Raw genomic sequence first — 20,659 nt, forward strand, 5'->3', positions numbered from 1 at the left:
GTTTACTCTGCCTCTCACGTCGTCCATTTATGCACATGTGCCGTGAACCTGCGCTCACTGGCCCTGCTCATCCTGACACATTAGTCCCTACGTCTTCGTCAACTCAACCTATTTTTGTTTAGTGTGTCACAAAGAAAAACCCCAGACAACGAGGAAATGAAAACAACCGAGTCCTTGTGTCGCTTGGGTGGGTTCCAGCTCTTAGTCAGTTGCACGCTCAGATCCGATCTTGTCAAATCAGGTTCCAGACTGAGATGATATCACCGCGCGGTGCTTCCAGGGATACTCGCCTACTGGTGTGACAAGTGAAGATGAATGGCCGTGTAAGCTTACCAACAAGTCCAACACCTGGCTGTCAGATTGAAGACCCGATGGTGGAGTTCAAGATACACAACACGCCGCACTCAGCCTCTAAACCCGCACAGATTTGACAATTTCATATCGGCCTCATTTCAGAAACGGCAGCCAGCGTTATTAAACTCTGTCATAAGTGTGACATTGGGGATATATTGAGTCATGCAGATAGAGAATGCCATAAATGTTTGTCTGTTTGATCACATGACTGCGCAGACAGAGGGTGGAAGCTCGCCAAGCCGCATTGAGGAGCTGTCAGGGAGATGAAGAAGCACCCAGATGGTACTTCCAAGTAACCGCCCGACGAGCCCTGAGGTTATAGGTGGGGTTTGCGCTCTGGTCGAGCAGCTCTACTGGTATGTCGCCTAAACTTCCCTCACCTTTTTGCAGCCACACCCACACTAACATGGACACGTTTGCGCCTCGGTATCCTCATTTTCCTGCCGACTAGTCACACGTCGGAGCAGTTAGGTCAAATACCAGAAGTCAACTCAAATAGCAGCTTAGGCCAATAAACAAGATGTGCTCGCAGTCTAGAAACCTGTAGACGCTGAGGCCAGGAGACAGAGATGGGCCGTGCTTCATGCATGAGTCAATAGAATAAAAATGTAAAAAAATATATTTTATTTAAATCATCAAGTAGGTGGCACAATGATGTATTTAGTAGTCCTACACATAAATAAGGCCATATAAAGTGTATCAGTCTCTCTCTTACTGGACAGACTCTTCTCTGATCTCTTATGACCTTTGTTTACTTTTTGTTTCATTTGTATGTAATTGCCTCATTATGACTCAATGACTCAAGATGCAATTAGTTATATAAATTCTTTCCACGTTGCCCAGTAGCAATCAAAGGCTCATTAAAGAAGCACTTCCTGTTCTGTGGAACTATGTGTGGTCAGGATGTGATATGTCTGAGTTATTTACAGTAGCAGCAACCTGGTTCCTCAGCTGTGCACAATTTGCTTAAAGGTGGGTTAATTGCATAAGTAGAAGAAAGTGAGGTGGCCCAGTTTGGATGTGACCCGTGTGACTGTCACTATCACACATCAGCAGCTCAGCGAGGTGATTTCGACACGGGTTGACGGTAAACTGCTGCCACTTTAAAGGCTTGCCCAGTCAACGCGGTGTCCTACTGTGGAAAGTGGAGGCTGCACAATGATGACATGTTGAGGAGGATACAGATAAAACCAGGTGTGAAAAGGCAACTGGACGTGTGATATTTAATGTAAAACCACATTAAGCCCACAGAGAGAGAGAGCTGTGGGATCGTTTGCAATTAACATTCATTGGATTAAGCAGTCGTTCACCAATCAGCGCACCTTACTCCCCAAATGGAAGCGTCGTCACTGAAGGATGACGCTGATTTTGTAGTATTTGTTGTCATAAACCCATTGGAGGAAATGAGTGACCTGTAGCAGGACAAAGCCTTCAACGCTGTACTAGACATAAATATTCACAACAAAGTGCATCAATGTGTATAGTATGTATACTCCATTGGAGTCTACCTCAGTTAGACCCAAGTGTTTGCCGCCTACCAATCCCTTTAACAGTAACTGACGGTTATTGTTTGTCCTGAAGGGCTCAGACCTGAAGGAGAAACGCGAATGACTCGTGGATGATCACTGAATGGCATTTATTTAATGTTATCAGGAAAAAAAGACATTGTTTATTCATCAAACCAGTCCACTTTGGTCAATTAGCAAATTTAACATTTCGAGAATGCACATATGACAATGACAAAGAAAGGTTTATGGTCTGTACGAAATAAATAGCAACGCAGCTCATTTACAGCTTGGCTGAAGGAAACGAAACGACGACAACGAAAGGGTTAATCTTCATATTAAAAAGGTGTACAGATGAGTTGTGATACTCATGAACTCACTAATTGCTGAACAAAAAGGAAAAAAAATGCTCTCCGTTTAAATAAAGCTTTTCAGTTTTAATATGTACCTTCAAGAGCCTGTTATAGTTAAATAAATAGAATGCTTTCCATTTCTAACATGCACATCCAATTGGCCTGGGGAAAGTATTTACACTTCACTGGTCCTACGTCTCCTCTAAACGCTCCTCTCTCGCCACAGACTCGCACACATACACAAATGTACAGTCACTCTTGCAGACATGCTGCACCTAGTCACTATTAACACAATATCTAAACCTATCGAAAGTGATGAAAATGCTAACAGTGAATGTAGTGTAACGGGGAAACGGTCCAAACACCACATCTCGACCGGGGAGGGGCTTACAAAACGTCTTAGTTTACAACTGATCATGCACTGTATGAACTCACTGTGTCGTTTGGTTTGATGCGTGGAATCAGTGGCTTCGGTGTCTACTTGTTTGTTTCTTTTTTCTTTTTTTTTTAATCGAGTGTCAGCTCCCGTGGCAGATGAGCAATCCTATCGAATGATCTCTAACAATGTTTAAGTTCTTTTTCCCCAGGAATCCTCCCTGTCCTACAACAAGTGGTTTTACTGTCTTGTGGTGAGCTTCCGCCAAGAGCTACTGCCAGGAGGCGCCTCTTCTGTCGTGTGCCGTGTCGGTGCAGAAACTCCCGGCCTTCGCGCTTCAGGTTGAGATGGGCAGTTTATTCTGTGCTGATGTGTTGTGTTTCTTTTTGTTGTTGCTGCTGCTGTCTCCGCCACGTCCTCTTCTTTCACGACGCAAAGTAAGAGTTCTGCATGGAGTAGAGGCGGTCGATGGGGTTTCCCACGCGCGCCTGCATGGAGCTGACGTCCGACGACGCCATGAAGCAGTCGCTGAGGCTGGTGAGAGACGTGTCGCTGTCGATGTCGTGGAACGCGGAGTCGTTACCTGCAGGGCGGACGACACAGAGCCAGTTGTCAGGTTTCAGTGGCAGAGGAATCATTAGAAGAAGGAGACGGAAACGCGCCCAACAACGTCCCGCTCCGGCTCGGAAATCAGCGCAATCTCGTATCTGATATTTATAGCAGCGTTGGGAAATTATAATTACTAATAGTCACTTTGAGAAATTGCTGTTGTGTGTCATCACAATTGTGAGAACTGTTGTGTTAGATATCATCAAAGCTCACTTTTTGCTGCCCTCGCTGGGACAATTGTGGTCTGTGAGGGAGCATGTAAACAAGGGGCATCCTCCTAAAAGATCTGGTTAATAGCAACTGTTTACGCCTTTCATAAAACCTCAACATGTTATTTCTCTGGAGGGAATAGTTAACTTTATTACACTCTGGATCTTAATGATAGTGTTGCACAAAATGGGGACAGTGTTTAGAGACATATCTTTTAATGCCTTGCCAATATTGTTCTTTTCCCCAAACCAAAGGAGAGTGATGAGACTGGGGATTTGGGTTCTTACAACCGAGAAGAACTAAATGGAGGCAAATCATAAGGAAGTTATGAACTTCAGGAAATGGTCCCTCTGGGGCTTGTTGAGGACATCACTCAGAAATGTGTTGTTCCCGTTACATCCTGTGGACTAATACTTGATTGACTTGATTGCTTTTCCCCCCTCAGTGTGTGCGTCTTCATTCTTTCCCGTATCACACAGAAATCAGAGACTTGTTGTTCCCCCTCTCTCTGATTCATTAGCTCGCACGCTCCTCCGTCACTGCACTTTATCTCGAGCTATCCGCGTCCGCCACATGTTCGTACCGCCGATGGAAAACATCATCAGTAACGGGGCATGTCTCGCGAACTGGAGGCGGAGAGCTGAGGCCGTATTAAACAGATCTGAGAATGAACATCAAAACCCAGTAATTTATGAGAATGCTTGTGATATCTCATGTGGGAGGAGAGAATCCGCTCACATGGGGGGCTGAGGCCTGAACACATGCCTCACACCGGGGGGCTGACGCTGATCAAGGGACAAGCGCGCGTGTGTGTGTGTGTGTGTGTGTGTGTGTGTGTGTGTGTGTGTGTGTGTGTGTGTGTGTGTGTGTGTGAGTGGGGTTCTGGGGGCACTGGGTGGGACGCTCACCATACGGGTTCATGTGGTCCCCTGGCATCTGTGGGGGGGTGAGCCCCTGCTGGAACGGGTCCGTGCTGTAGCCGTTCTGATCCATGCTGACCAGCTGCTGCTGCGGCGGAGCCAGCGGCGTGAAGGAGTTCATCATGCCCTCCATGCGGTTGGACATCACCTCTGCAGGAGCACACGGGGGGGAGAGGAGCATTAGGGCAACGGGAGCGACAGAACGTATGTGCAGCCGTACACGTCGTTTCGAGCGACAGGAACGGGAGAAAGGTGTGGCCGAGCGGGGAAAAACCAGGCAGAGCATTCAACGCTCCTTCCTTGTAGCGTCTCTTTAACAATAGCTAAGAATTTAACCTGAATCTAAAACAGCTGTGCACGACGACACAATGATAATCATACTAATCCTGCTAAAGGTGCTCGTTTGGGGGCGACTAGAACGTCCAACGACCTGTTTGGTGCTTCCAGGGAAACCAAAAGTGGACTTTCCTGTGGCTTGTCCCACGGTTTGCTTCACAAACACGGCTCTGGGCTGAGTGAGTTCTGAGGGACACAAAGCTGCCACGGCCTCGTCACCGGAGCCCATCCCCCGGCAGCTCCGCAAACTGACTTCTGACATTTCATTGTGTTTGTCTTCCAAACAGTTAGCGACTCTGAAGTGTTCTTCTTTACACTGAGGCATGTATGTAAACTCTTCGTATACTGAACACACAAAACCTGTGTGTCTTACTTTGAATAATAACTGGTGTCCGATTCTGCTTCGAGAATCACAAAAGTAAAAAAGAATCCCACTAAAGGGGGGTGAAGCTGACTTTTGGATGTGATGACGCTGCATCTTACTTCTCTTCTTTATAAATCAAAATGAGCTCAGATCATTTTCCCTGTCAGAACATTAATGTGATACAGTCTTTCAGTGTCACATACATCACTGTGCTCACTGAAGCTCAGTCATCCAGGTGATGGAAAAGTAAACAGCACTCATGTAGAGGGGCTTTACTAGACAGAGTAAGTGGAATGTGAAGAAGAGTAAATATATCAGCAAAAGCAAAAATCCCCGGACACAATGAGCCTCCTTTGTGTCTGCGGGGTATTTACACCATCGTACCTTGGCCGAGTCTCTGAGAATTCTGTTGTTCTTGTTGTTGCTGCTGTCTTCTTGCCAACTTCTTCATCTGAAACGAAGGAGTCAAAGTTGTGAGGAACTCCCAAAACCAACATGCGCTCTTTAATTTAAAAAGGATGCTCCTCGCTCTTCACCCTTCAGTGAACTGCGTTAAAATCTGTATCTGAGTGCACTCCATTGTCGAGTATCAAAGGTTCTGGCGAGATAATCATCGGAGGAGAGGAGGAGGGCGTAGACGTTTAATGCAAGAGTGGGCGAGACTCGCAACTCCTCGTGCTTTATTTTACATTTGTGAAAGGAATGCGGCGATAAGTTTAACGCGCATAGTTGTGGTGATTTATTAGCTGGACTCTGAGATGGAACAAGGCCGGTCCACACGCGTCCGGCGCAGGCTCCAAACCCGGCTGCTCTCACCTTGGCTCGCTGGTTCTGGAACCACACCTGGACCACCCGAACGCTGAGTCCCGTCTCCGCGGCCAGCGTCTCCCTCACCTGCAAACAACCGGAGCACAGCTTCAGCCACGACGCCATCAAACGCTTCCCCCCTGATTTGCTTTGATTGCGGCGAAGGCTGCGCTCTTCCTGGACCTCCTGGTCATTGCTGGGTCTGTTTCAGGGCCCGAGCCCCGGCGGCAGCGCTCCTATCTCAGTGTGACATGTGCATGCGGACCCGGCTAACGCAGAACAGAGCGCCCCTCGCCACTTCAAAGCTCGGCCACGAGGTGGAAAAACGCTTTTTGAATTTTGAGAACTTTATTGGTGAAGCTACTGTGGAGCTGGTGGTCACGCGCCGCGCTGTGGGGCGGTCTCGTACCTTCCTGCAGGGTTTCGAGGACACCTCGAAGGAGGCCTTGAAGGCTCGTCTCTGCTGAGTGGTCAGAATGGTCCGCGGCCTTTTGGGCCTCCTGGGGTCCTTCCCATCGTCCCCCTTCCCTTGGCCCCCGATGCCTTTCTCCGGCTTCACGTCCAGCTCCTCGTCGTCACTTTTTTCTGCAGAGACACACATTTCTCGGCATCGTCAGCACAAAGTCGACCTGTCGGCCCCCTCTTAGTCAGTGAGGCTGCTGGTACATACACACATTTGTTCGTTCCCACTGCCGGAGATTCACACACGCCACAAGTGCATAATCAGAGGAGACACATGTGTTTTTGATACTTTGTTATCAATTCGTTCCTAAAGGGAAAGGCTGCATACACAAGGTTCTGTGGCTATTGCTTGGACAAAGAATCGAAATATGCACATTTGTCACCGAGCTGGACACCGTGTCTCTGGTAATTCATTGCACTCAGCTTTGTCTGATTTACACTAAATCAATCTCTGATAAGAATCCTGCACCGAGCGAGACATGACAAAGGCAACATCAGTACATAATGGAAACGTCTCCCCCATGACACGAGGGAAGGCCGGTTTTATCCTCTTCTTAAAATAATGGCAAAATGCTCGCGACTCGCCAGGTTTTTACTGGCGGCAGCAGGACATCACAGTTACTGTAAGTGTAGTAAAAACGGGTGAAACCTTTATTCCCCCGATCCTAGATGTGCACCATTTTAAGGCTTTTACTGCATGTCTGAGATATGTTTCTAGGTTTATTGTTTTGATTAAAATCAGCCAACTATAACTACATATTCAGCAAAATTACTGATCCATTAACAAGTCACCCTATGTTTTGCTTTTGTATCCTCTAAAAAGAAGAAAATATGCAAATGCTTGCATCTTTCCTTTCATTTCAATAATTAAACAGGTGGACATGTTGGGAACGTGTTGACTTCAATGATGTGTAGTATTCAAATCAGATCAGATCAGATAACAAGTATTTCAATCAGATCATGTAGTTTAGTGAATGAATGCATGTAAAAGCCACACAATGATAACAATGAGGAGGAACACGATGATTGTGAGTCTGGTGGAGAGGACACAAACACGATGGCTGAGCGTCCCCTCCATCTGCTTCGGACGCGTCCCTACTTTTCCTCTGCCACGTGCCGAGGTCACGCCGACATTCCCTCCGCGTGGATGCGAGACGCGCCGGGACACAGGCGGCCGAGCAAGCGTTCCCACAGGTTGACGGAAGTCGACGCGGGCGCAGACGCCGCTGACAGATTCTCTGCTTTTGTGCGTGTTTAAATGTGAGCCAGATGGCGGCGAACAGCGAGGCCTGGCGAGATGCCGGCTTGTGTGCGGAGCCTATAGAGGAGCACGAAGGCTGATAAGATGGAAGGAGCAGGCTTCCTGCAGAAAGGTCCCAAATCCCTGCGTCGCTCGCCATCATACGCTTATTTAATTCTTTCCAGCACCGGGTCCTGCCCACGCATGGAAAGCCATTAATATGAGGCGGCTTGGCCTGGTCCTGTTTCCACTTCCTACTGTATCATAAACCTGTGCTCCCTGCTTGAATTAGAACATTACAGAATCAGTTATTCAGAGGCCGCAGATGGAGCCACTTAGACGTTTTTACGGCCTCAGCTGCAAGGTTGGATCTCTAAAAAAAAAAAAAAAAAATCTCACACCTCCCTGCAAACAAACTGTTTGTTTCCTTCAGTAATACACAAGCGCTCTGGCCGGCTCCCTCGCGGAGGCCGTGCACGCCGGCCACCAGCGCCATGGAACGCAGCGGGGAGAATACAGCACCTCGGTGCCATGTGACGGTAGCACCGCGGTGCCGTTCGCACCCGGGCGCGAGAGAGGGTGCAGAGGGGCTCACCTGAGTCTGAGTCATCCGGGCTGACCGAGCTGAGCAGGTCCTTCTCCCGCTCGTAGTCGATCTTGCACAGCAGCTGGCCCTCCTTCAGGACGAACTCGTCACCCTTCCTCAGCTGCCGGTCGCACACGCAGCAGCAGAAGCAGTTGAGGTGGTAGACGCACTCCAGGGCGCGCATCACGAACTCCGTGGGGGCGATCTTCTCCATGCAGCCGCTGCACTTGGTGGCAAACAACCTACAGAATGAGAGCGAGGGATGAGGGTGACTCACTCACGCATGTACTGGGTTACTGTAATCAGCGGTTCTAGTTAGAACTTCACTGTCTCACTTTAACAAGGTGCCTGACTATATTTCAAGCCCTAGCTTCACTTTTTTCCGATGAAGAGTCAAGTTGAAGGCCGGAAGCCCACCATATTTGAAAAAGGGGCTGGAACATCCTTTAGCGCGAGCACCAAACCATGATGATCACAATCAGGGCTTTGCTGGAAATGTAGACATTTCTTTAATATCCACAGTATTTTATATGCATCAGATAGCTTATGATTGATTGCTGACTACTGGGTCGGTTCATATCTCATCTTAGTGTCTACTATCGAGCCTCTGCGGCACAAGACCGCCTCTATCAATATTTCCTAGACAACACCTCAATCTTCTTTTATGTCCTTTCAGGAAGATGTTTGCATTGTTTTATTGGTCACTGAGAGACATTTAATTCATTCTCTGTTGTTGAGAGGACGCCACATTAAACGGAGCAAACGGGCAGGGAGTGTGGTTGATCATGTCCAGCCGTAAAGCTGGATTTATTAGCGGCCTCTTTGTTTGCCCCGGCCTGGAAGACAGCTGGCAACCGCCTATCTATTTGTGGTGAACATCTAATTCATTGTGCAAGGCAGGGAGAGGAGCAATTGACATCATCCGCTGGTTCGGGACAGGGATGAACGGGAGCGATGAATATAATGTGTAAATATGAGAGGAGGGAACCAAAGGATGGTTTTGTTATGGTAATGCAGTAGTAGGTGCTGATTGAGGACTGATATGCTGCGTGTGTGTGTGTGTGTGTGTGTGTGTGTGTGTGTGTGTGTGTGTGTGTGTGTGTGTGTGTGTGTGTGTGTGTGTGTGTGTGTGTGTGTGTTCACACGCATAAACACATGTGTATGAGCAGCTGTATGCATGACGGAAACGAGATGCTGTGGTTTTTGTTCATGTTGGTGCAGCCTCATAAAGTAATTACAGTTCAAGTGATCATAGGACTAAAATCAACAATAATATTTTAATTACATCAAATTAATTGATTGGTTATTTCACTACTTGGACCCATTAAAATTCATATGACAACCAGTGTCTGGCAACTAAAGCATCTTATTTTCTTAACATGGAGCAGCAAAACAACAGAGATATCAGACCCGGCTCTCTCAGGGTTCATAAAATCCTTTAATCTTTCATTTATTACAATAAGTTAAGAAGATTATTATTCAACTATGGAAAAACCTCAAGGATAATCCCTTGAAAAAGAAATGTTGGCATGTGTCTCAAACAAGAACGATTTTCACTTAAGCGACCCGCCAAACCTGGATCCATCTTCTAAACAAATCCCGCCGACGTCTGGTCACTTTAAAATAAAATGGAATAAAATAAATAATAATAAATCTCACGTTAACTCATGTCTGGATATTAAGGGAGTCGCTTCAAGTAGTTAGGGGCTTTAGTGTATTACATGCTGGGATCAGAGAAAGGAGGTGATGAATCTGTCAAGACAAGTTCCCAGCTCTAAATCTAATGTTTAGCTAATGATTGCCGGCTTAAGCCCAGAAAGAGAGCAAAAAGTCGAGGAAATGACTTGTTAGCGCAGTTTTGATACGTCCAGGACTCGGCATTCACCTACGACCGCTCTCTCAAATCTTCTCATCTCGATGAAAACATTCTCATTCAGCCCTCGCCCCTTTCTTCTTTCTCCTCGCCGAGTCTAATCTTGTAAGCCATTATTTTTCTATTTCCCCTCTCTGTCACTTTGCATTATTTTTGCTGCTGTAATTCCCATTCGTCCCTTCTGGAATCTTCCTGTCCTGCTTTGTCCCGGAGTCTAATCCGGACTTTCTGCCTGTTTTCAGTCCCCGGTCCCCATTCTCAGCGGGGCTCAGATGGAATAGCCATGCATGACGCCCCTTCTATGGCAACCACACCTCCACAGGAAGGCAACAGCGACTTTTCGGATGGGCAGAGAGGGCCTTTGAGAAGCTGGCAGCAGAAGTAAATCCTTCTCTAAGGAACAAGGAGAATTAGCAGGGAGCAGTGGACTAGGGATTTAACCCTACCCCTCTCCTTTGAAAGGCACAGTCAGTCCCACTCCTGCGGCTAGCCACAATCAAACAGAGGAGGAGTGGGGAGGTGGCAGCGGGGAGAGGAGAACACAAACTCCCTGAATGACACAAGCAGTGGATTGTGGAGGAGTCTAATCCCACTTTAATACCTTTCCAAGTTCAGCTGCTAAAGAATGCTCTTTAAAACAACACCACTGTGTGAGCAGTGAAGGTTGACCAGGGGGAGGCACAGCATTCAACCTCCCCGACATTACCTGATTAGTGGTTTGAGGACCAGGCCAGTGGGCCAGCGAGTCAGGAGGACGCAGGCGACCAGATGTAAATGATGATTTTATATATAGCGCAGAGAAGCTGCTGATGTCATTAGCTCACAGAGACACTTTGCACGATCTGCTGGGAAATTAAAGACGCCAGAGAGCTGTAGGTGTGAGAGGAATCAGACTTAACCTGATTTAGGCCATTATTTTTTCTGCTTCGACTAGATCCCGGTGACCCCTCACACTGTTTGTATCCTACAGTCCACTCTATGGACCTACGGCCGCTTGGTAACGCGACTCCCACAGCCGCAGAGGCGGCCCGATCGGCACCTCTGAGCGAGCGAGTTTATAAAAGGACAAGCAGCGGCACAGCGACCCGCGTCCCGGCTCCCGCGCTCCCTCCTCCCACACCTGAGCGCGCAGCTCCAGCGACGACGCCCCGCGCCGAGCGGATCGATGACCGCGTCGCCAGTGCAGAAAACGGTCAATATTTATCCAGGCCTCCCCAGAACTGGACTCATAAACGAAGAGAAGAAGACGCCCAGCTCAGCACATACCCGTCCTCCTAGAGGAATCGTTCAACCCTTTTGTCCACACACCTGCAATCCCTTGTCTGTTCCTCTTTTCGTAGCATATTCTCTCTCCCTGTTACAAATGATCACCCTATCGGGACCTGTAATGCTGCCCAACAAGAAAAAAAAATAAAAATAAAGAAAAAGAGCATTAGGAAGAAGACGAGAGCCAACAGGGAGCGACCGTTACTTTGTCTGATGAACACTTCAGCCGAGCTAAGTGCAGCCCAGAGACTCAGGCCTCGCTGCTGCTCCTCTTCCTCCTCTTCCCCAGACAGTTTACAGAACCAAGCACCATCCCTTTGAACAGATTATGGGCAACTTAAAGTGTGACAACATCATAAGCTCTCGCCACATGTTGCCGGCGATTTCCCGGCTACAGGCGTTACACGCAACGCGATGAGTGCGAGGAGAACCGGGCGGGATAAAAGAAGGCCAGAAGAATAAGAGAGAAAGAGGGGGGGGGGGGGGGGGGGGCCCAGGGCTCGATAATCATGCTACATTTAGCAACATGTGCAGCGGTCTCACCTACTCCCCTCTTGCTATTGAGCAAGCGCTCGGAGAAATGCCGTAACAATTTGGGGAAGAATGGGCCGGGCCATTATGTCACCGGGTCTCTTCAAAGTCACGAGGGATGAGGATTAACCAGGCGGCAGCTGTAAGCCATTACTTTGAAGATGCGCTGCGGCGTTTGGGCAGGGACTCACAAACAAGGTGAGCGGCGAGGCCCGGAGGCAGGTCAGCCGGGACGGCCGGGCCACGGTCCACGCACGCCCACTGTTCCCAGTGCCGGGGAGGTCACATTTCCATTTCTGTTGCTATAAGTAGGTATCCTCATGTCTGTTGGTTAGCTTGACTAAGGTGTGTAACTCTAAACGGCACAGTTTAAAATGAAGAACAGTGCAGTGCTTAAAGTTAATGTTCCGTCAATTAGGCTAGCTTACCATGCAGACTATTTAATGTGGAAACAGGTAGTGTGGCTTGTTTGACGTTTTGTCATTGTAAACAGTGAGCGTTGCTAAGCTAGGCTAAAGCCACCAATGTTATGAAAGCACATTCCCTGCGTCAGAGCATCGCAACCATAGCAAAGAAATGTTTAACCAAATGTTTGTATTTAGTGAACAGTCAGTAGGAAAGCTCTCGCCCAGATTTTTGGGGGTGGACTTTAAATCTGTTCGCCGCCTGGAAGGACACCAAACAGATCTGTCTCAAAGAGGCAGCGCAGGTCTCCAAACCGCTGAGCAGCCCGATCCCTGTGACACGCCTCGCTTTGTGAAAATGGGCCCTAAGCAGGAGTATCAAAAGCTTCAGCTGAGGAGGAGAACATTTGACGCCCAGATGTTCGGCTACACGCGGATGAGCGAAGGCGAAACCTCCTCAACTCTCGGCATCACGAAAATGACTTTGTTATGTACGGTCCTGGAAATGGCAACCTGGAGGCGGCCGACGCGGCCCGTGATGATGGAGGTGGATTCTAAACGTGCAACTCAACCAGCAACATGTGCCCTGATTGATCATTTCTCCCCAAGGAGGAGGTTAAAATAAACTTAGTGAGAGAGAGTAAAAAAAAATCCATAAATGATCTGAGTAGCTGACCTTGTTTCACAGTATCAGCATTTCTCTTCGGAGCATAGATTCATGGACAGTAATGAAGCCAAATAAAAAGTGCCATCCTTCTCCTCCCAAGGGCCAGCTCCAGTCAGCTCTAAAAGCTGCTTAATCACCATCCCGTGCTTACCGCATTAGCATAATAATGGCCTTTAAATTGAGGCTCTTTGTTTTTTAATTAAACTCCCAGCAGGTAAAAGTAAAACACATTAACGGGAGATGTGTACACCACTAATGGCCCAAAGGTGGCTTCTTCATCACGCAGCCCCGGCCACGGGGCCCGGCTCGTTTCCCTGCGCCGGAGCGCCCGCCGGCTTGCAGGGGAGGGATGCGACGAGCTGATTGCACTTGGCATCGCCTCAAGCAGCGGGGACGCGCTCGGCGTTGGGCGCACGGCGCACACGCACCTGCACCCCAAAGATCTGCCCGACAGTAAGAGTAAGAGTCGCTGCTTCCAGTTGGTCTGGAGTCAAGCCCGCACATTCGCTGCTGGGAAAATAAATACTTTATTTTCACGACGGCATGAAGTGCTACACGCTGGAGTTCTCAGCTCCCTGGCCACACAGACGACCCGAGCATATCTGTGCGCCACCGCCTCGCACTGCACAGCTGCACAAAGAAATCCTAACCTCCCAGTCGTTATTCAAATGATCTCTTCCCAGGGACTGTGTGCTTAACAGATTACCCAACACTTAGAACACAGCTCACCGAGTGGAAGTGTTTCTTGTGCATCCCAACTCACTGCAAGAGCCTGGAAACAATGCAAATAGCCCGCATGTATATTTAGTCTCCCCAAATCCGTCCGTGTTATTGAGACGATAAGATGAGTGTAGATCATCACTGACATCAAACTGCATAAAGACGCCGTATGAGAGAATGTGTCACGCGTGTGTTCATTCTAAATGCAACACAGGTACGCCGAGGAGCTTGAGTGTCTCGCTTTCACATGTATGTGCTAATGAATGACTGGGAAAACAGCGCGGGAATAATCCTCCGCAGCCACACAGGTAGAACAAAGCTCAGGCAGTGAAAGGGACGGTGCGCTGGGCAGCCGAGGAGGCTAAGTACACATCTAAATACAAGAGTAAGCAGGCAGGCACACACGATGCTGTTTGGACAGCTGGCGGCCCTCAGTATGTAAAATGAGCGCAACGCCGCGTCTTCAGAGCCTCGAACAAACAACGCGGCCGCAAAACCCCGCGCAACGACATCAGGGCGGAAATTATGACTGTAAAGACGCGCGCGTTGTTTCCATTTTGGCTTCTCTCTTGCATATTTTTACCTGTTGTTGAAGCCTAGTTGATCCTCAGACAAATAAATGGGAAGTCTGTGAATTACTGTACAAGGCCGCTGCGACGTGCTTCGCCCCTCCTCTCGTCACGTCAGCAGACCGCGCGGGCTCTCACTGCACTCAGGAGCGTCTGCATTACATATTTTTAATAATGCTACAGCTGTCTGGGGCTCTGGTTCCAGGCCCATCTGCGTGAGGTGGAGCAGAGCCCGCCATTAGGGTCCCGGCCTGCTTGACAGGCCACCACAAGTGATTGCTGCTTCTGAAGGAGGTTGGGAGAGCGGAGAGAGAGGGAGAGAGAGAGCGATGGCTACAATAAGTGTAATGGCTATCACATGTTACGGTTCATGAAGGGAAACCGTCGACCCGCGATCAGATAGTTCACTTTTTTTTTTAATTGTGCAAAAATAAATGGACTCATCTTACACATCCAGCAGTGGAACGGTTAAAAAACATTTGGACTGGAGATCTTTATAATTACTATTGACCCAGAGGTTCTGGGTCTAAGAAATAAAACAAACAGTAATATGAGGTGTTCTAAAGCACAAGTCTGCAAATATGCAAATACAGGGTCTGGAGGAGAGCACTGCGCTTTGGCTTCCTTTCTCCGCTCCTAATCTGTGGGCCTACACAATATTAAGACGGCTTTGGAGCCACTTGTGACCCAGCTGTGCACTAATGAAAAATTCCACAGTTCTGTGCAGAGGCCAATGGAGCTTGACCCCTTTCTACCCTGAACCAAGCAATGTCCATCTTGAGGAGTTTACCAGGGCTGAAAGATACTGGATTAATAGGTATAAAGGAGAAAGAGAGACAATCTGGGAAAGAGTGAAAAGAAAGCACTTGTGTGTTTCCCCCCGTCTTGTCTTCCTTCAATCTTTAGTATATTGGTGTGAAGTAAAGTGTTTGCCCAGGTTTTAATGGGCAGCGATGATCTGGAGATCTTTGTGATGAAGGCTGCTTGCATGAAGGGGGCTCTGTTTACTTAACGGAGATCCAGTCTAAGCCCAAAATTAGTTTGGAGGGAGAGAATGTGAGGCAACCAGGAATTAGACGTTGTTCACAAGATCCGGATTCACGTGTTTGTGATCCCGCTGGCCTTGATTCGACGTCTCTGTGTCTTAGGCAAGACAAACGTCAGGGCTATAGAAGCAGACATCAAAAGAGCAGCACCCACAGGACAGACAAGGATATACAGTGATAAAGCACGTAAACCGCTCCGATAAAGTCAATAAGCAGAAGCAGCTTTTATAAGGATGTATATGTTTTGGTCTGGTCTGTCTTTCATTATCTTTGCCTCTTTTTCTCAGCATTTATTTATCCAAACTGAAAAGTAAGTTAAAGAAACCAGCAGATCAGTCGCCCACTCCCCTTCTGTTTTAGCTGCTGAAATTCAGACGTGCGGATACAAAGCTATGCTGGAAACACAGAGAGGAGACTGAAGATGAGAACAAGCGGGAATGAAAGAACCAAGGCAATATGCAAAAATTTGACATTTCAATAATAGCCATCATCGACAAAAGTCACAAGTCGCCAGAAACGCGAGGTGTTGGTAGAATATATCAATTAAATGGGATCAATACTGAGGCTTGATGCTCAAATTCTCAATAACCCATCGAATCACCCCGCTCTCACCGCGCCACATACTTTAAAATCTCAGTCCTCTGATTCTATTCTTGGGGGAATACGCTAAAGAGCTAAATAAGCGTCGGAGGGGTGCGGCGGTGGTGGTGGTGAGCTAAAATTAAAAAGGACAAGCAAATGAAAAATAAACATTGTTATTGAAACACAGGATGCTTTAAGACCCAGGGCCAGGGATTACCATTCAGATTAGCATTCAAATAATATATTTGAATTTCTGATCAGCAGCCCTGTTCAAAGAGCTAAATCCCAAGATTAGCAGGTGTTATGCTAAAGAGCGCTGTTTTTTTGTCGGGAACGTAGCTACACTAGCCAAACAAATATGTCTTTGAGTGTGAAGGGCTGGCATGGATGTATGGCTGTAACCATGGCAACTGACTGGTAGTTAGGAGCCTTGGAGCAGGGAGCAGTGTTGGAATGTGTCAAACAGACAGAGGGGCGCACATACGCCGCCGAGCAAACCAAAAACCTGCTGTTTCACTAAAGACCATCAGCTACATTATTGAGACCACCTACAAATTTCCCGGGATCTCTGGGTCGGGAGGGAGGGAAAGGTCATTTTGGATCATCATTATGATTTTTTTAATACATTCTTTCCCAATTGGTTTGATTTAAGAGACGCTGGCTGAGGGAGTCAAACATAAAAGTGATGAATTTATATTAGAGGAATATTATTTTATCTACCGGGGGTCGATCTGTTACAGCGGGCCCAATCAAACGGAGGTAGGGAGGTTCCAAAGAACAGCGAGATCTGCCAGGACTCAGCAGACATGTTGTTAAACGTGACCTGGCGAAATGCATTACGATTTATTATCTTTTAAGTTCACTTTTAACGGTGCAAGAATATTTATGTCTGCTACTTGGATTTTATGTTCAATTTGTTTCATCTGACCCCGATACAGATGAAGACCAAATAGTTGTTATATCTGAATTATGTAGATTTATGTTGTCGTAATATGTCTATGGTTTAAACGTATTTACTAGTTATAATTAAAGTCTAAACTTAAGACCTTCACCTACATATGAATGCAGATTTAAAATGCACATTTAGTTTAGTTAGTTTTAAAATGCAAAAACAAGCCAAATACTTATTAGTGTATTTAATATTATATGACATTCATTATTAATAAAGCTGTTTTTCTGAGGCATTAAACATATATATTATATGTCAATATCACCTGTTTTAGTCATTCTAGAGTTTTACTGCTTTAGGTGAAATTACTAAAAAACATGTTGAGCAGTGATTTTGTATCATCTGTCTCCATGAAAGCTTCAGATAGTTTATATGCATTTGGCAACACACAGATTCAAATACTATCGTTGTTACATTTGAGAACAGAGCTGGTTGTCAGCATTAGGAAAAAAAAGCCTCATTATTGTATCTGCCATACATACCAGACACAAATCTAAATCTCAGGCAACAATAAATGAATTGTCTGGATTTGTTGCAACCTGTGTTGTGTATATGCCTGTTGGTGTGTTGAATACTGAAAGGGAAATTCTTCCTCCATCCTAGCAGCTAATGTTACTGTGAAACTATTCCGTTCATGTCTTAGTGTTTTCAAGCATATATTCTGCCCCAGGAGTTGTCTGATGCTCACTGCTCATTCTCTCTACTTTCAGTCTTTCCCACACACACACACACACACACACACACACACACACACACACACACACACACACACACACACACACACACACACACACACACACACACACACACACACACACACACACACACACACACACACACACTCTAAGCATTTCTCTGTCTTGCAGTTGGCAGGGTGTAAAATCTCATCTCATCTCTCCAGCTGGAAAGGAACAGGTTCGACAAAATTCCCTTTTCTCCACGTGGAGCCTTTGAGGCACAGAAAGGAATGGCGAAGCATGGTGCAGCACGTCTGGTCCCTCCGAGAGCCAACCGACAGCGGATCTGCATGGCCCTGCGGCGCCTACCTCCAGTCAACTCAGTGGTCCTGCCGCAGCCCTTTAGTGACTGCATTATGACCTTAACAGAGCTCTGACGCTGTGTTTTCCCCATTGCTTCACTTCAGGACTCAGTACATTGACGCTGTAATGTCGCTGAAGCGCACACAGATACAGGTGCCTGATTCACGCACACATATGAATCCTCTAGAGAGCGCGATGGGCAGCAGCTGAGGTTCTGCATATTTGGCTGTGAACAAGGCCGACCCCACCGGTGCCCCCCGCCACGCATTGTACACGCCACTGGGCCGATACGGATCCTTATTTGTCTTCAGACGCAACGACAATGTCTGCGGCCGCAGCGACGCCCACGCTCGGCCCTCTCAGCGAGGAAAAAGCTCTGCATTCACCCACCGATTTTACACTCTCTTTAAGTCCAGGAGTGTCTTTGTGTGCTGGGGGAGCAGCCCATTCTCTCTGCTCGTCTGAAAAAAGCAGCTGTTTCTCTGATGCTGTGGCAGCACTTTATGTTGCCCAATGATAAATGAAGGGGAAGAGGTAGAGCTGAGGTGCAGCTGAAGTGCACACACGCAGAAACAATGGCGGAGGAGGGTCTGCGCTCGACACGGCCGTGTTCTCTACGCCCCTCACACACACACACACACACACACACACACACACACACACACACACACACACACACACACACACACACACACACACACACACACACACACACACACACACACACACACACACACACACACACACGCTCTTTGCAGGTTAGACTCCCGGAGCTCGCGCATTGCCAGGGGTTATGTGAGCGTGTTGCAGCAGGGGTGGTGGGGGTTAACAGACCGACACGTCCCACCAGTCTCTGTGCAGACCCAGGGGAATGAGAGGTTGCGGTCTCTGTCCCACCGGGGAACCGTCGATCCCCTGTCCTCGGGGCAGTCATCTTCCTCTCCGCCGCCGACCTAATGACAAAGCCCCGAGGCCTCATCGCACCCCCCCCCCCCCCTTCCCTCCCAGCTCCGTGCACCTCTCTTCCCGTTGTCCTACCCAGGTGCCTGTCAGAGGGGTGTCTGCTCTGCGGCTGGTGTAGCGGTCCACATAAAGGCGCCCCCCCCCCCCGCCGTGCCTCCTCTCCATAGCCCCGGGCTCAGCCTTTCATTTTGAAGTGGCGCAGGCCAGCTCCGCACCAGCCTGGGCCCTCGGCCTGCAGCCTGCTCTATTGTTTGGCCTCAGAGAAAGACTATTATTTCAACTCAATTTACTGTGAGTAAACACTGAGTGATAAGGCCCCCTGTTCTACCCGTCTCACACACACACTTCCCTGATCCCTCCCTCCCTGACCGTGGGCTGTAATATATACTGCCAACAAATCACAGCTCTCAGCCCATTGCTATCACTGGCTTTAGAATGGAGCTTACTAATTCACTTTCCAACACAGATCGGAGGACAGGCCTCATGTGTTCCAGAATATGGCTCCGCCACCGAGTGGCATTTAAAGGGCTTGTGGCCCTATGGTGGATGGCTATAAATCGACAGCAACAGCATTCTCACATCCTTACCACACTGTTCACACGCTAAAGCTGCAATAATCGCACATAAATATGCAAATATCGGGGAAACAGATATGCAACAGTTTATTAAAACAGAGAATTTTAATAATTTCTGACACCAGTAATATCAAAGATAAGCCGCATGATGAATGGCTTGTCGCCTCGGATAGATCAGATGAGCCCCGGAATAATCGCGATAGTGGCTTTTTGTGTTTCCTAGACAATAGACCCAGAGTGACGCACAGCTGCAGGAATGAGACAATGTGGCAAAGTGTATAGTTAACCACATTAAAGATTTAGCAGGCAGCAGAAGCAGAAGACGTGACTGGGATGATGCTCTCTGCACTTCGAGCCTTTAGAGTCTCCTTTGCTTCAGCGTCTATGTCTTTTATTTTCTGCTTTTTCATCACTGAACAATCCTCAGCCCTCCTTCGGTGGGAGGAACTGTACTGCGTCTTAATTAGACGGAATTATCAGCCAGCTTTAAATAGCAGTCGTTTGCACTGTCTCCACCTTATGTGGCTAATGCAATTATTCGGGAGCATACTTCATCTTAGGCTGAAAGAGCCTGACACAGTAGCACAAACTAATGCGATAAAAGCTTTGCATATCACAGCTTGATTCGAGGATTTTAAAGGTAAGTGTTTATGACAAGGTAATAATGCCTCATGCAAACGGCTGGCCTGTAAATTGGTTAGTTAGGGCATGATGGATGAGAGAGCGCCTAACCTTATTTCCAATAGAGCCTCTTGATTTCTGGAGCTGTGGATAATGAATTTGATTTAATTAGACCGTCCCTCATCTAATTAAGAGTGGGAGAAATCTGACCCTGTGTGTGTCGTCTTAAAACGCACCGTTTGAACCTTATGACCACGTCCACGCTGAAGCCGCTCGGATGGAAATAAAAGCGCTGAAGAATCATCACATCAGCTGCAATTCCTCTTTACGTCCAGTCCATCATGACATGAATGAATCAATTAAAAACACGATTATGTGAATTGTGTGAAATAAAAAAAACAACCGGCACCATTAAGAAAGGAGTTGAAAAGATTGGACTAGGGATTATGCAACAGCTATAAAGGTCCAATTAAAGTAGTGATTCATCATCGGATTATTAATGAAGCTTGTGAGGGTCCTCTGCAGTATTGGTAATGGGCTGCTTGGCCTATCTCCCCCTAAACCCTGTGGATAGACCTGCTCCTTACACTGCCAAGGTAATCTCTTTAAAGGCCAAGCAGATCCAGCCCACCAGGCCCCGGAGGTTCCTTTGCTGTGCTCTGGCTGCCCGCTACACCGTGTGCTTCGCCTCACAGGCTTGACAACTCTCATTATGGCTCCAACTTTTCTAA

General features: G+C 47.6%; 1 protein-coding gene across 2 annotated transcripts in view; it reads right to left on the bottom strand.

Moving 5' to 3' along the window:
* Positions 1-1,973: 1,973 nt before the first annotated feature.
* Positions 1,974-20,659, bottom strand: part of lmx1bb (LIM homeobox transcription factor 1, beta b) — a 48,159-nt gene continuing 29,473 nt past the window's right edge. For both annotated transcript variants that reach the window (XM_029161603.3, XM_029161602.3), the window contains 6 exons: positions 8,132-8,364; positions 6,244-6,419; positions 5,844-5,921; positions 5,412-5,478; positions 4,316-4,477; positions 1,974-3,171 (listed from right to left, as the gene is read on the bottom strand). In XM_029161603.3, coding sequence (XP_029017436.1) covers positions 3,014-3,171; positions 4,316-4,477; positions 5,412-5,478; positions 5,844-5,921; positions 6,244-6,419; positions 8,132-8,364 — 874 coding nt within the window. In that variant the 3' untranslated portion in view covers positions 1,974-3,013. The remainder of the gene's footprint in view (positions 3,172-4,315; positions 4,478-5,411; positions 5,479-5,843; positions 5,922-6,243; positions 6,420-8,131; positions 8,365-20,659) is intronic.

This window comes from Betta splendens, chromosome 9, assembly GCF_900634795.4.
Source record: "Betta splendens chromosome 9, fBetSpl5.4, whole genome shotgun sequence".
Taxonomy (NCBI): domain Eukaryota; kingdom Metazoa; phylum Chordata; class Actinopteri; order Anabantiformes; family Osphronemidae; genus Betta; species Betta splendens.